Genomic DNA, 16,475 nt, shown 5'->3' with positions numbered 1-16,475 from the left:
ACCATGGGGGCTTTGTCGCTGGAGCTTGCCATTTTTTCCCCTCTGTGTGCGATGCTGAGAGAGCTGAGCTTCTAGCGTGTCGTCGAGGAGTGCTCCTAGCTCGCGAGTTGGGGGTCGCCAAACTGGAGCTGGAAACGGACAGTATGGGGGCGGTAACAAAGCTGCGATCAAGAGAGGTGGACAGGTCAATTCATGGGCCTTTGGTTGAGGATATCAAGCTTCTTCTTCGAGGATTTGCTGATCACTCGGTATTGCATGTGCGGCGGGCTTGTAATGATGTTGCACATAGATTAGCGAAAGATGGCTGTGAGAATAAGCGTTGTAATTCGTGGGTAGAGGTACCCCCGGAGTACCTTGTGAACTATTTGGCATGTGATGATGCCTCAATTTGAATAAAGTCGCAGCCGTTGATCTCAAAAAAAAAAAAAACCATACTTCCCTCATTTGTATTTGACTAATTTGAGCATTCGGGTACGTTCTTGTAAATTAATTTTATTGCTTAGTCTAAAAAAATAATGTCATAACACCTAAGTAATGTTGGATTCTATAGTATTATGATAGTTATAATCTCAAGAATAAAAACGTATTACCAAAGTTATTGGTCAAAGGTACAATCTAAAGAGTGCAAGCCCATGCCCCTGTCCAGAATGCCAGGGGAGGGAAGCAACTTGTGGTTGTACGATTATGAAGGCAACTGTATCTCAAGCATACCAGAAATCATCAAAGGCCATTATGGAGGCATATTTCTTTCACTGGGACGAAACATTCTCGTCCATAGAGAAGTGTATGTATATGCTGACTTTGTTGGTCATGAGGTTGTGGCACTATGTTATTCAGTAGGCGTTGTGTGGCTAGCGATTTTGTAGTTAGTTTTTAAATATTTTAAATATAAAAAAATCATAAATACTACGTATTTTAGGCTTATGGAACAAATTCACCCCCTCCCTCTATCCCAAAATATAAGACGCGCAAAGTTTTGAACGATCTTTATAGAACAACTTTGAGCAGAAGTATATATGCCTATGCCTATGGATTGAGGTTGTAAGAATGGTAAATTTGTATATGTCTTGCTAAATAATTTTATTTCATATGTATTTATGCTCGTTTTACAAACATGATATAAGTGAACTTCATAGTAAAAAATGTGTGTTGTCGCCAGAAAATGTCAACCACGTCTTATGTTTTGGAACGGAGGATATTTTCCAATCACTTCGCTCCTTAAGTTGTCCAATTTCTAAGCTGACCTAACAAAACATTCTTGAAGTCTAAGATCATAAAATTCTAGCTCAAGGGTGTACGTACTCAATCAACTATCGAGGTTTTTAACTAACTTCATGCTGCTACAATATAGGATTGACAATGGATATTTCTTCTAAGCATGGTACCGCCTTAATTTTCATCATAGTAGACTTTGAAGTGGACTTCGGAACATATGGTGCCAACTCCCAACAATCACAATAGAGAAATATGATTCTAAGGACTGACGAAGTAGTAGAAGAGATCACTTCCTCGCGCAGCGATGCTTAATTAATTTGTGCGTGCAATTGATCTAGTACGGGATTATTTTGTAGGTTAATCGGGACCGCACCCGGTGGCATTGGTTAATTCTTCAGTAATCCAGCTGCAGTGCAGCGGTGGTTAATTTTGACTGTCCATCTACTGCTTAACAGATACAGATCGACCAGCTTTCTTGGTCTGGGACCAGATGAGCAATAAGGAACATTCCCCGACTTGCACATTAGTTTGGATTTAGTTGCACCGGACGCCGGTCCCATGCACCAGCTGTTGTAGTTAGGCTAGTCATAGTGGGGAGTAACTTAGACTAGTAACATGACATATGTTACTAGTCTAAGTTACTACCTCCATAGTGGGTAGTAACTTATATGTGGTGTCATGCATTGTGTCATTTACTATGGTATAGACTCAACTTGTCTTGGGGTGTGTGATGTTATGGTAACATAGCTAGTTACCACATCACTCTCTTTCTTCATTCATTGCTATGCCATGTCACCAAAATGTCTTGGGTTGTGTGATGTTACTAGCTAAGTTACTCCCACTATGAGCAGTCTTAAGGATTGAGGCACCACTGTAAGAGCTCTCCTTTAATTGCAGTCATTCGATGAGTAACTCACTCACAACTCACCTTATCTATCTACTCCGCGTGCTTGCACATGAGACCTAATTAAGGTGGTGCTAAAAAATAAAATTTTGAGCAGGGGTCATGGTTTAAATTTTGGCAACAAATTTTCTTTACTTCATTTTGCAGGGAAATTATCTTCACATCACATGGAAATATCTAAAACTGGAAAATCTAAGAATATCCATGTGCACTTTCCTCTACAAGCTGAGCTTATCAGGATGTGTCCTAAGTTCGCGTAAAATATTTCTTAATTACTTTACCAAGCTGAAAATGCTAGATTTACGGGAGGTTTTTTACAGGACATGCTTATGGAATTAGGGGGATGAATTCTCTCTAACATCCAAGTAATCCCGTCCCGTAGGTTGCTGCCCATAGATGTAGCATTGTTCTTACCAAGCCATTAGAGTTGTACACCTAGGCTCCTAGCAATGCCGTATTGCCGTAGCTAGCAGGCCGGGTGGGCTCCCTAGCTACGAATAGCTTGAGTAGCACTTGCTGCCTCCTTCACATTCCATAATGTCACTTCACATTAATGCACTTAGTAAGTTTGTACTTCCAGCAGCTAATTAGCCACTACTCAAGCTGGAGTACTGCACAATGTAAACTAATAAAACAAAGAGATGAAAGAACCCATATAATCGAATGACACAAACGTTTGATTAATCAACTAAACATGATGGAAATGAACATGACTACAAACCTACCAGGATCTCTCGGTGTGCTACGTACTGCTGCTACGCGCGTGCAAGTACGGGCTGCTCTACTACATACGACGTACTGAACTGCTACTGCTAGTGTGTACTGCGCTACTACTGGCCCGGATGCATGCGCATATATCGGGGGTAGCTAATTAGGCTAGACGACGTCGCGCTGCTCCTCCTTGATCGCGCCGGGGAAGAGGTCGAGCGTCTTGAGCGGCCTGCAGAACATCCCCGTCGCCGCCGGCGCGGCGTCTTCCATCTGCACCGGCAGCTGCTGCTCGTAGCGCGACGACCGGCACGTGTCCTCCTCCACCACCACCCCGAAGCTTCCCAGCCTCCCCAGCGAGTACTCCGGCGATCCGCCTCCTCCCTGCGGCCAGGTCAATTCAAGTCACGATCAGCTCAAAGGTAATCGCAGTTGGTGACTAGAAGAAGTAGCAAGCGAGTGATCGATGGAGGATAGGGCAGCACGTACCTGGTAGCTGAAGGACGTCGACGAAAGTGGGTTCTGCGGCGAGGGGTTGACGCCGGGGGCACACCGGCTCGTCGTCGGCGCCGTGGCCGCAGCAAACGCCGGGTAGCCGTACCCAGCAGCGGCGTAAGCCGCCGGGGCCGGAACTGCGGCGGGGAGCAGGTGCTGGTCGAACCCGCCGCCGGCGCAGGACGCGGAGTAGTACTGCGGCTGGTGCTGCTGCTGCATGGGAGCCACGGCGCCAAGGAGGTGGTGATGGTGGCCGGCGTTGGCCGCGGCGTAGTAGTGAGCGCATGAGAGGAGGTGGTGGCTCATGCAGAGGCGCCTGCGGAGCTTCTGGCGGTCGCGGGCCTTGTGGTTCTGGAACCAGTAGAAGACGTTCTTGCCCTCGATGCGGCCGTAGTGGGCGAGGTGCGCCGTGATCTGCTGGATCTGCGTGGAGTTGGGCGTGCGCAGGCCGCCCCGGTACATCTCCTCCAGGATCATGAGCTGCTCCGGCGTCGGGCACCACCGCGTCGTCCCCGACACCACCGACACCGCCGCCGCCGCCGTCGCCGCCATGAAACGAGTTAGAAGAGCTTTCTAGCTAAGCTAGGTACGGTGGAGTGGGTGTGTCGTGTGGAGAGACAAAAGGTGTACTAGGATGAAGAAGAAGAAGAAGATGAGTTTGCTGGTTGGTTGGCCGGTGTGGTTTGGTTGCTCCCTGTGTGGAAAGCCAACGACGGCCGGGCAGGGTTTATTATAGCATGCGCGAGGGCGTGGCGACCACCCCGGCCGTCTCTCTCTCTAGTGAGAGAAAGAGAATCTAGCTATCTCTAGAGAGAGGGAGACGAATGAAGGTGCAAGCATGCATGCACGCAAGAGTTAATGTGTGTACTGTTGTAGGTTGGATTTCCTCCTGATTATATAATCGATTGCACCATCATGGTGTTGCGAGAAACAGCTTGTGTGCCTCTCTGCTTATTTGTTCTACACATACGTGGTACGCAGAGTTATTTGTCACTCGTGGTACGCGCACACCCTATGTACGCGTGTAACTACGTGCGTAGTGTCGCGGGCGCACGGAATGTATATGTCGTCAGTGTTTCCTAGCACGGAGAGTGAGAGACAGAGAGTGATGCATGCATGTGAGGTTCACTTAATGTGATGTTGTATATATGTCCGTGTATATGTCTTTCTTGCAAAATTGGAGATATATATATACGGAGAAGTAGCCTACAGTATGTGAGTTTGGGACCAACATTGTGTATAAGTTGAAGAAAATGAACCGAGAGTGGGGTAAGGGACTCATGAATGTATAATTTATTATTAACACATTTACTTTGAGTTATACTACTACTATGGCCACACTTGTCTATAATAGCAATTAAACACCGATGCAGATGCCAGTATTTGCACCCTAGCTAGGGTGTAGCATTTTTTCGCATCTAGATCGAACAGAGGAAACTAAAGAATATAATTTTTCCGTAATTAAAAATTCACCTTTTCAAGTATTCAACCAGGTTGAACCTTAATTTAAAGGATTAAGGATCCTAATACTCTATCCACGGATCTTAGTACCCCTGGATACCTAGCCCGCTAGCTTGACAGGGGTGTCGAATGCTTTATATACCAAAGGATTTTATGGTACGAGTAACCACACAATTTATGAGTTGGACATTCATGGACATTTTGCTCCATGGATGCCCATCTGACGTGTGGGGTACATATATTAGTGACAATAACCTTTGGCTATTCCATGGTCCTGACCTCAAAGCCCAAAGGGCTAGCCCAAATTGAACCAAACTTTACCTGCACACACATGTTTCCTCGTCTCCCAGCTAACTTAGTCATCACCTCTACCACCTCACAGGCACACATGTCACAACGGTGCCATCGCGGGCGGAGACCCATCCCTCCCATAGTGCCCAATCCCTCCACATGCCTTGTTTTGTACTAGAGTTTTTTTTGTGGAGATTATCTCCACCAAACCTCCACTTATTAGCAAAACTGTGCTTGGTTCTACTATATTGGTTAGTTTAATGCCCACTTACTCCACTTTTCTAGTGTATCTTTCTCAATCGCCTATATACTGCCCCTACCTAGTGGATTGGGGATTGGAGTTTTATATGGATTTGAGGGGATTGGGTGAATGTAGGGGTTTCAGCAAATAATCTTGCAGAATATCCCCTCTAATCCCCTTAAAATCTCTTGTGTCAAACAAGGCATCAGGCATGTACTTCATCCATCTTCTACTCTCCCCGCCTTCATGAGATGTTGAAGTGGCCCTCTCCTCGACGACGTGCAAGACTAAATGGTGACTTCTTTTTAGAAAAAATATGCGAGCAAACTTTATGCCACATGAAAATGTAGAGATTTTTTGAAAATTTTGAGATGTGATTTTGCATTTCAAAATCTGGCAAGGGGATCATAGAACCCTAGTAAGTACGATGGATTAAGTGACTCGGTAAAATTTCAAGAGGAAACAAATGTTTGCTTCTAACTATGATATAGAAAATGTGACAAAAATTTCAAGAAAATAATGAACCAAATCGATCACGAAGAAGTGAAAACGGGACTTTTCCAATTATTCATCAATCATCATTGTTACACGTATATATAAAAGAAAAAGATCCGGTGGAAGCACCATTTGGTTACTATAGGCCGGGTAGTACTGTACATTCATCTATAGAAAATGCCTCCTTTCCTCTGCAAATGCTTTGAATGTTTTGATCCGTATCTAATACGATTCATAATTTTTTAGCACGTCATGTCTTCTTTCTTTCTCTCTGCCATGGCATCAGCCAGACCTAGCTAGAGCCTATGTATATAGGAGGGAGAGGGATCAAGAAGGAGAGAGTGGTCGAGAGCCTGTGTGTGAGTTTCAATGGCATTCAAGGGTGGAATTACACGTAGGATTCTGGAGATCTGTCTCGGATTTCGGGCGAGGGAGGAAGGACTCGGGAATTATGAGGCGATGATGGCCTCTGCACCGGCACTAAACGCGCCACAACCGTCCCATCTCATCTCCCTTCTCTGTCCTTGGAGCTGCTGTGGAGAGTGCGTCGTCGTCCTTACAACGGGCTGACTAAATGGCGCGTTTACTTCCGCCTAGCTAGGCTAAGCTCTAAGCTTGTACGCTGTGCTGCATGCGTCCATGGCTGCCGAGATCCCGTACCAACGTTCTAGGAGTACCAAGCTAGGGTTCAGCTGGGAAGTAGTAGATTTTGATTCAGTAAATTCACTTCCAAAAAATGTCAAGGCCGCATCGATATCTCTTGCCTAATTTCTTCTTTCTTCTGCCGAGTCTTCAATATATTCGCTTACTAGTTACTAGTACTCCTATTTGGAGTGAATAAATTCCCTTAAAGATGTCAGTCAAATTTTCGCGCCTGCTGGATCACCTGCCATGCAAACATGTTATGTGTTTCGCTTTCGCCCCCATAGGCCCATATTCATTGGGAAATTAAGACCGTTGCCTTGATCAAACGCCCGAGCAACTGAAACGGATGTTTAGCCGGAGTAATTAGCTAAGACAGACTGACGAATTAAGCACACTCAGAGATGGAGCAGCATAGACCATAAGTGGGCAGTTACGCGCGCTGAGTTGGTGCTTAAAATGGACCACACCACGACAGCTACTCAACAAAACGGGACGGCCGCTTTTCCAACAGTCAGATCGAGGCGAAGCATATTGTTAATTACTGCTCTTACACTATCACAGACTCATGTCTAGGCACACCTAGCACTAATTGCAACCAATTTAAGCATGACAGTAGCCAGCTAGCTAGCTAATTATTCCCTACACCTCGGTGGAGTATTAACAAGGCCGAATGCGGGAACGTAAGATGAACATTTTGGGACTTTAATTAATTTTCCTTGACCTTGGTTCTTCTTCCCCTTCTTTGTTGATTGACAAGATTCCTGAAATTCAAGAATCTTGTAAAATGTGTGATCGAAATGGCCTGTACTCTGAAATCATGTAGAAATCAGCATCATAAGAGTGTTTGATATGTACACAGCAGGAGCAACAAATAAATCCCAAATAAACTTTAAGGATGCATATTTTCTCCAAACATAGTGCAACGAAATTCTAAGTATTCTAATGTTACAAATCGAACAATCATCGTAAATTTTATTTTAAGATATCAAAGTTATCTTACGAAAATCCAGTAAAAAATATTCTCGCAACCAATGTTTAGCTAATATGTCACAGCATCTAAATCGTGTGCCTTTGCCACGTTACCTTAGGCAACACACGAAAAATATCTACTTATTTGTTGTGTGTCTCACTTATACACACGGCAAAGGTCGAGAGGGATCATGCCTTTGCTGGGAGGAATCCTTCCTTTGCCGTGTGCCTATGACACACGGCAAATTCTTGATTTACTGTACCGTAGCATTCGAGAAAACTCCTAGGTACAGCATCCGCAATGATCATGGCCTAATGAGGTGACATAAGAGAGACATTCACTTTGATTTATATTTATGTTCCTAGAAAAGTTAAGTTGCAAAATGTAGCATCTACTTCTCAGATTCAGATGAATTCTAGATAAACCAAGGAATACAATAAATGCGGTACTGGAATGGCATGCGCCCTTAAATCTGAGGATTAGACAAACATATGAACTGGAATCAAAGAATGTCTAATACGTGATAGAATAAACTATGACGTATAGCAAAAGGTTTGACTGGAAGAAAATTTGAATCGGAACCAGAGTGCAATGAAGTCCTTAATCAGGCAAAATCCGCAAGGATGCAAAAACTGCAAATCGATACATATGCATCGAAAAATCATTTAGTCATAATCATACAAAAATCATGTGAAATTCATTGGTTCAAATAATCCGAGATTGAAAAGGACCCCATGTACCTATTACATGTGGACATTTAAATTATTAATTCAGATCTTTTCTCGAGGATTCATAGGATTGTCCCAAAAAAATACTACCATATAATAAATATTAAATTTTATTGATTGAAGTGACATGATATCTTTGATCCACAAATTGGATTGTCATATTATTTCTTTTTGCCAAAATACCTAGGTTTATCAAATCCTTGGAAAAAAAAGCTTTTGCTCTAAGATAATTTGAACAGGACTTTGAGACTTTATTTAGATGTTGTTCACCAGATTAATTGTTTTCCCTTGTTTGTTTGTGTATCCATGGATGGAGATAGACTAGGGCCAATTTTTCACCTGCAGAAGTGCAATAAACAATGGGATATAAATATAAAATGAAGAACACATGTGCCTATATTAACTTGTATAATGGCCAATGCGTCCTAATAGCACCATATGCTGACAGATCAATTATTCAGCTCAGATCTCCAAGGAGTGCAAGATATCACGGTAATTAAGGTAAATAGACAAATCGTGAAGGTATGTGACGTCACTCATAATTCCTGAATAGTGATCACAATACCGACCAACATACACACATACCCACCTAGCATAAGTGTCAGATCATGCAACTATATATTACTCCTTTCACCTTAATATCTTTACCAACCTTTGCAGACTTGGATACCAATCAAGTCCTAAGATTGAGGTAAAAATACTAAATACAATAGATGAACCTTGAATAACATACTACACAATATCTCATAGATAAAAGATATGCACTTAATTATTGTTGTGAGGCTTGCCCTCGACCTTCAGCCCGTGGTGACTACTCACATATAGTTAGATCAAGCATAAAAATTATATTGAAATCCTTGAATATATAAATATCGTATAGTCTTATAATATCGTTAACCGCAATAAAATCAACAATACAAAGTCTATGGGAAGGGGAAATGGTGATGGAGATGATGGATAGTGACAGAGTCGATGGTGGCGGTGACAGAGCGTCGATGGAGATGACGATCTGACTTGTGGTGACAGGCTGGTCTAAAAAGTTGTAGAGAGCATTCACGATGGAGGGCACTGGTGGTGATATGTAGGTAGGGCACATGGAATGAGCATGGCGGACTGAGGTGTCGTAAGAGACACACTAAATTTGATTTATACTTATTTTTTCTAGAAAATTCATAGCATCTACTCCTTTGATTCACATGAAACTTAAATAAAACACAAGAACACGAGAAATGCGGGATTGAAATGGTGTGTGCTCAAAAATATCAGGATGTACAACTATATGAACTAGCTTCAAAGAATGTCCGATCTGCGACAAATAAAACAAATAAAGTATAGTGTACCAAAAGGTTTGAGTGAAACAAAGTTTTAGTCCAAAAGTGAGTGCAATGAGATCGTCAATGAGGTAAAAATCATAAGGATGCAAATAGCATGAATGGATCGATACACGTCAAAAAATCTTATAGACCAAAGATCCCATGAAACTCATTTGATTCGAATGAGCCGAACTCGAGTGAGAATGAAAATAATGTAAATGGGCATTTATAGAATAGATTCAAATATTATTCTGGGGGCACATATAAGGGTCGTATGCAATGATTTAAAAACAATATAAACAAGCATAAAATAATGTTTGTTAGGTAATAAAAACACAAATATATTATAGAAAAACTTTCATAACTATTGACGAAACATTTCTCCGAAATAGAGTGCAATGAAACTCTTAATTAGAAAACTGAAGGGATTCGTAGTATAGAAAACAAAAAAATTCTACCGCAAGAACGAATAACAAGCCAAGATCCAATCTAGAAGATGGTAGCAATGAGAAGATCATGAGACTAACCCTCGAAGATTTCCAAAGCCTACAAGATTAGATCTCGTTGTTGATGTAGTCGATCACTTTCCGCTTTCGAAAGCGCGTAGAAGATCTTGACGGTGCCATAGTCGGGCAGCACCTCCGTACTCGGTCACACGTTCGTTGTTGATGACGACGTCCTTCTCCCCGTTCCAGCGGGCAGCGGAAGTAGTAGATCCTCCTCGGAATCCCGACAGCACGACGGCGTGGTGTCGGTGGTGGTGAAGATCTCCGGCAGGGCTTCGTCTAAGCGCTGTGGGAGAAGATGGAGGAGGAGAGAGGCTAGGGTTTGGGAGAGAGGGGGTGGCTAGGGGCGCCGGCCAGGGGGGCCCTTTGGTGGTGCGGCCAAGAGTGGCTGCCCCCTCCCTCTCCTCCTCTTTATATAGGTGGAATCCCTAGGGTTTGCCCAAAGTGTTCGAATAAGACCCCAATTCAAAAACTTCCATACGGACGAAACCTAGAGGGACATGAACTCTCCCTTTCCCCCCTTGCTTGGCCGGCCAAGGAGGTGGAGTCCACCATGGACTCCACCCTCCCACTTGGTTGGCCGGTAAGGGTTGGTGGAGTCCAACCGGGACTCCACCTTCCATGGTGATTTCTTCCGGAAGGTTCTAGAACATTCTAGGGGCTTCCATAAATGCACCGGATCATTTCCAAACTTGGAAAGTGAATTCCTATATATGAATCTTATTCTCCGGACCATTCCGGACCTCCTCGTGATGTCCTGGATCCCATCCGAGACTCCGAACAAACATTCGAACTACATTCCATATTTCATATCTGCTTAAAAAGATATCAAACCTTAAGTGTGTCACCCTACGGTTCGTCAACTATGCAGACATGGTCGAAACTCCTCTCCGACCAATAACCAATAGCGGGATCTGGAGATCCATAATGGCTCCCACACATTCAACGATAACTTAGTGATCGATTGAACCATTAACATACGATACCGATTCCCTTTGTCACGCGATATTTTACTTGTCCGAGGTATCTCCATACCTTGTTCAACCTCGTCACCGGCAAGTACTCTTTACTCGTACCATGGTATATCATCTCTTGTGAACTATTCACATGCTTGCAAGCTAATCAGACGATATTCCACCGAGAGGGCCCAGAGTATATCTATCCGTCATCGGGATGGACAAATCCCACTCTTGATCCATATGCCTCAACTCATACTTTCCGAATACTTAATCCCATCTTTATAACCACCTATTTACGCAGTGGCGTTTGATGTAATCAAAGTACCCTTCCGGTATAAGTGATTTACATGATCTCATGGTCGAAGGACTAGGTAACTATGTATCGAAAGCTTATAGCAAATTGAACTTAATGACGTGATCTTATGCTACGCTTATTTGGGTGTTTGTCCATTATATCATTCATCCAATGACATAACCTTGTTATTAATAACATCCAATGTTCATGATCACGAAACCATAATCATTTATTAATCAACAAGCTAGCTATACAAGAGGCTTACTAGGGACTCCTTGTTGTTTACATAACACACATGTATCAATGTTTCGGTTAATACAATTATAGCATGTTATGCAAACATTTATCATAAACTCAAAGATATATTATAATAACCACTTTATTATTATCTCTTGGGAATATCTCCAACAAAAACCCCATAAGGATTCCAATCCTTAAAATCGAACAACATGAGTAGAATAGACTCCATAAAAAAACAGTTCGTCCGAAATTCGCGTGTTTATTTTGAATCCCTCTTTTCCATATTACTCCGCGTATTAGAATTAGTCAAAGTCACACTTGTAATGTCTGGTCAACGATACATAATATCAAATTTATATAGTACTCCCTCCATTCCTAAAATTCTTCCCAACTTTGTCTAGATAAGGATGTACATAGACATATTTTAGCTATAGATACATCCGTATCTAGAAAATGTTGAAATGCTTCTTTTTTTTGGCGTGGAGGGAGTATAAAAGTATGTCTTATTATGGTTCTGATAATATCAATTTGACATGTTACATGTTGTTACTTATACTATATAATTGGTCTAATTTTGTAAGTTTAATTTTGACTAAGCCTAAAATGTGGAGTAATATGAAATAGAGGGAGCACTAGTGGAAAACAGGCCTAATGTCGCGGGTCGTATGACCCTTTTGTCGCGGGCGGCCAGCCGCGACAAGGGAGGCGCGACAAAAGGTCACCCTTTTGTCGCGGGTCGCTTACGACCCGCGACATAAGGTCCACCACGTGGCAGCCGCGGGGCGCGCAGGGCACAGGCCCTTTTGTCGCGGGCGGTATTACCACCCGCGACAAAAGGCCCTCTACGTGGCGCGCGCACAACGCTGCTGCTTTAGGGTTTGAGAGGTGCAGCACCCCCCCCCCCCGCCACCGACCCCCTTTTATTTCATTTTTTCATTCGAAAATAAAAGAAGCATATATTTGTACGCTACTAGAAGTGGTACACGTTCATTCATTATATATATATATATATATATATATAGATCGATCAAACAAATATTGGAAGCAAAAGTCGATTCCCCTTACACATATTCGTAGATTCCCTATATATATACATGGAGCGCACGATCGACAAGCGGTACTAACGACCGTCTATTTGGAGGTAGAGCATCTATTTGGACTAAACAAGCCTTTGTTGTTTATTACTTCTCTAACCAAAAGTCCCGCCAGTTCCTCTGTGATTCCTAGTAGGTGTTCCTTTGGTTGGATTCTGTCCCGCATGAAGTCGACCTATATACGAAAATGAGATGAGTATGACTATATCAGTCTTGATAACGAAATATTGATGATAATAAATAATGTTGTGAATGTTATTGCTTACGTCGAATTTATTTTTGTTCTGCTTCTCAGTGGTTAACATGCGAATGGACTCGCAAACGTAGTATCCACATAGATTCGTCCCTTGTGGCTGCTGGGGGCACGGTACAGGAGTAAATGTTAGCTTCTTTGCCCAGGTAATCTCCTTATGATGATTCTTCAAAGCTTGCCAAGCCCTGCCAGGCAAAAGAATGATTGAATGAGTGGATAATTAATTGATATCTCACGAAAGATAAAGCGCGGCGGTGAAGGAAATTACACTTGGAGCAACTTCTGCAAGTCGTGGAACCCGTCCACGCCTCTACTCAGTGGGTCTCTTACTTCAACTATTCCCTTATCAGGTTGAATGTCTAGTAGAATCCAGTGGAAGCTGCACATGTTATGCATATACGTCAGGAATTACACTTAACATCGAGTAAGAAAAATTGAATATGCATAAAAGATCATTAAGACTCTCACTCGTAGTTGTAAGGAAACAATATTGAATCACAAAAATATTGCTCCCCCAAAAATCTTAGTAGGTTTCCCCCCGTTTCTTCGCGTTTATGCTTTACCGTTTCAACATGTATTTTATCTGGGTCAATAAACCCAACATTGATAATATTATTACTTTTGCATTCACTGATCTTCAGTCTGCATAAGAGAACACATAAGATATAATGAGTATATGCAATGAAAACGAACATGAACTGAATGAAAATGAACTTATATGTAGTTAACAACTTACAAGCAATAGCAACTCATGAGAGATTTGTCGAGGGCATCTAGATTGAATAAGCTGCGTAGTTCATTCATCTCAATATGGATCACCTCCTTTCGGTAGTAATATTCCCATGGTATACTCGCCACGATGTACCTTATGTTCTCCTTGCATGCATCAAGGTACCACTGATGCAAATTCCGCATATGTGTTGGCAGTTTATGCAGCTGCTCTCTGCTGACCAAGTCGGCCCTGTAGACAAATTTAGGAGCTATATCAGCAGTTGGTAGTGCAGCATCTGCTGCAGACAGCAATTCCTCCACGGTAACTGAACAGGAAGCCGCTAGCCTTGCAGCTTCTTCCATATCGAGACCACCATGTTCCTGGTACACCTTGGGAACATTAAACACTTTGAGTGCTGGGATCGATTGTTTGGGCTGATCTCCGAGGAGGGGAACTTCCTTTCTCTTTTTGCCTTTTGTCGTTTGCTTGGCCTTGTGGGGTGCACTTGTTGAACTTGACTTTTTCTCGGCTGCACTTCTAGCTGATGATTTGCTCGTGCCAGCAATGGCCTTCTCCTTAGCCTTTTCATCCTTCTTATTGTCAATTACCTTTGCAAGAGTGCGTGTATAGTCATCCTTCTTCTCGTGTAAGTCATACTGCGATGGTGTGTTCAGAAAACTAGTAGCATATTCTATTTGCTTCTCGTGGTATGGCTCAAGTATTTGGAGGTTTTGGCTTATGAAAAAAATCATAATTGTATTTCTTAACAATGGCATCATTTTCCTCCTCAGTACGATCGTAAGGACGGGGGGGGGGGGGGAACCTTTGGTACTTTTGGGAGGGGCGACATCTTGCGGACATGACTCTTGAAACGCTTCCGGCTGGGTGCATTCCGAGTCTTAGTGGGCGGAGGCGGCGGTGCTGGAGATGGAGATGGACTACAGATGTCGTGGTCGACGTCGTACCCACGGGGTGATGGTGGCGACATGTGATCAGTAGGAGGAGGTGATGGTGGCCTGCGATCACCTGGAGGAGGTGATGGTGACCTGCTGGGACGACTGGTACTAGGGGCTACCCAGCCTGGCAGCCTGATGTTCTTCTTTTCCCAGAGAATGATTTCTCCCAGCACCTCTCTGAGTGTAAGCCCCCCATCTCCTCCAGGGATTTCGAGCTCCAATGTCTCCCACGATGGGACAACTGAATCCACCCCGACACGAGCATACCCAGCTGGAATCGGATTGCCATGCCATGTTCAGGTCCAAATGCCGGTAAGACATAGCCGATCGCCACCTTAACAGACACCTTCCTGAACACCTCATGGAGATCACAAGGTGTTTGCTCCTTGATTCCATCCAAGGGGTCGCCAGGACCGGCATCTATCATCATCCGTGTAGGAGGGGCCTCCGAGTCGGCCACGCTGCTGTCTCGTCGCTGAGATATGCCAGCGGTATTATCTGGCGGGCGCTGTCCTTTTAGTTCATTTATCTCCCGCTGCTGCTGCTGAAGCTCCCGTTGCTGCTGGTCAAGTCGGCGTTGGAACTCGGCCATCCGGTCATTCTGCACCTCCAGCTGGCGTTGTTTAGCTCTCGCTCGGCTTCTATAAGTCTCCGCGTCGGCCGGAAACCCAAGCGACCACGGAACACTAGGGCCGAAGCCTCTTGTTCGTCCTCCCTTCTCAGGATTACCGAGGACAAGCGTCAGCAAGTCTTTCTCTCTATCGGGAGCAAACTTTAGTTTTCCCGCCTTTATATCTGTCGTCACTTCAATCCATTTTTCCCTGGGTACCCTAACCCTGCTGTCACTTTCAACAATGTTCCCTGTCTTCATGTCATACTCACAACCATGCGCGAGGAACCAATTTCGAGCCCTAATGTCCCATCCTTCTCGCGTGGGTTCTGGAGTGATCCCATTCAGCTCCATCTCAGCCTCTTGTGCATCCCACTTAGGCATGGCTACTCCGTAGCCCCCTCGCCCCGTATGATGGTGATATTTCTTTTCGCTTGCATTCTTCTTGTTTTTCTTGGACAGGTTCACAGCCTCCTCTGATTCTTTGTACTTCACAAATTCTTCCCAATGATGCTCCTGCTTCGCTAGATAGTTCTCGAATAATGGAGGCTTCTTCTCTTTCTTATAAGCTTTCCATAACCGGTTCTTATACGCCCGGAAAAGTTCCCCCATCTTCTTAAGAGCCCATTTCTTCACTAGCGCCCTCTGCTTAGCATTCTCAGACTCCGATCCCAAATCTGGCAAAGTGAAATGTGCCATGAGGTCGCCGAAAAGTGTGTCTTTGTACCTATCGGCAACCTGATTTTCGGACACATTCTTGGTCTTGTTCCATTCTCTGATAGTGATCGGGAGACGATCTCTAACCACAACTCCGCACTGATTTTTAAATGTCACTCCGACACTCGCGGGTACCACCGGTTGGCCTTCCGGTGATATAGCTTCAATTGTGAAGTGGTCTTTTTTGCCCAACTTCTTTGCCGGGCCTCGTTTCTCAAACTTATCTTCGGAGGCCTAAGAGAATACATATAGAATTCCATTAATGCCTCTATACTAATGCCTCTATACATATGTACATATAGAATTCCATTAATGCCTCTATACTAATCGTATACCTCGTCATGACCGGAGCCGTCGGCTTCACCGTCACCGGAGCCGTCGGCTTCTCCATCACCGGAGCCGTCGGCTTCTCCATGACCGGAGCCGCGGGCTTCTCCATCACCGGAGTCGCGGTCTTCTCGGTTGGCTTCTGCACCATCGCGGATTATGTTCTCGAAAATGTCTTCCTGTTCCAAGTCCCGTTCGAATGGATCCATTGTTTTTGCAAAAAATTAAATCGATAAGTACATGTTCTAACCCAAACCAAACCCTAACCCTAGCTAACCAAACACTAACCAAACCCTAACCCTAATCGGCGTCGGTTCTTCGCGAGAGGGAGAGGGCCGGT

At 43.9% G+C, this 16,475-nt stretch overlaps 1 protein-coding gene across 1 annotated transcript; it reads right to left on the bottom strand.

Moving 5' to 3' along the window:
* Positions 1 to 2,773: 2,773 nt before the first annotated feature.
* Positions 2,774 to 3,889, bottom strand: LOC127343548 (uncharacterized). The gene is made up of 2 exons (XM_051369675.1): positions 3,317 to 3,889; positions 2,774 to 3,211 (listed from the first exon to the last, which is right to left on the bottom strand). The coding sequence occupies exons 1-2, from the start codon at positions 3,872 to 3,874 to the stop codon at positions 2,996 to 2,998; spliced, it is 774 nt and encodes a 257-aa protein (XP_051225635.1). The 5' UTR covers positions 3,875 to 3,889; the 3' UTR covers positions 2,774 to 2,995.
* Positions 3,890 to 16,475: the final 12,586 nt, after the last annotated feature.

This window comes from Lolium perenne, chromosome 1, assembly GCF_019359855.2.
Source record: "Lolium perenne isolate Kyuss_39 chromosome 1, Kyuss_2.0, whole genome shotgun sequence".
NCBI classification, from domain to species: domain Eukaryota; kingdom Viridiplantae; phylum Streptophyta; class Magnoliopsida; order Poales; family Poaceae; genus Lolium; species Lolium perenne.
Note: the sequence above shows the minus strand (reverse complement) of the source record. Positions and strands in the feature narration are given on the sequence as shown.

Bases quoted from the DNA above. Each gene is read 5' to 3' on its own strand.
- LOC127343548 (XM_051369675.1), bottom strand. From the start codon at position 3,874: ATGGCGGCGACGGCGGCGGCGGCGGTGTCGGTGGTGTCGGGGACGACG. The intron at 3,212-3,316 runs GTACGTGCTGCC...ACCTGGCCGCAG, and splicing joins CGACGTCCTTCAGCTACCAG to GGAGGAGGCGGATCGCCGGA.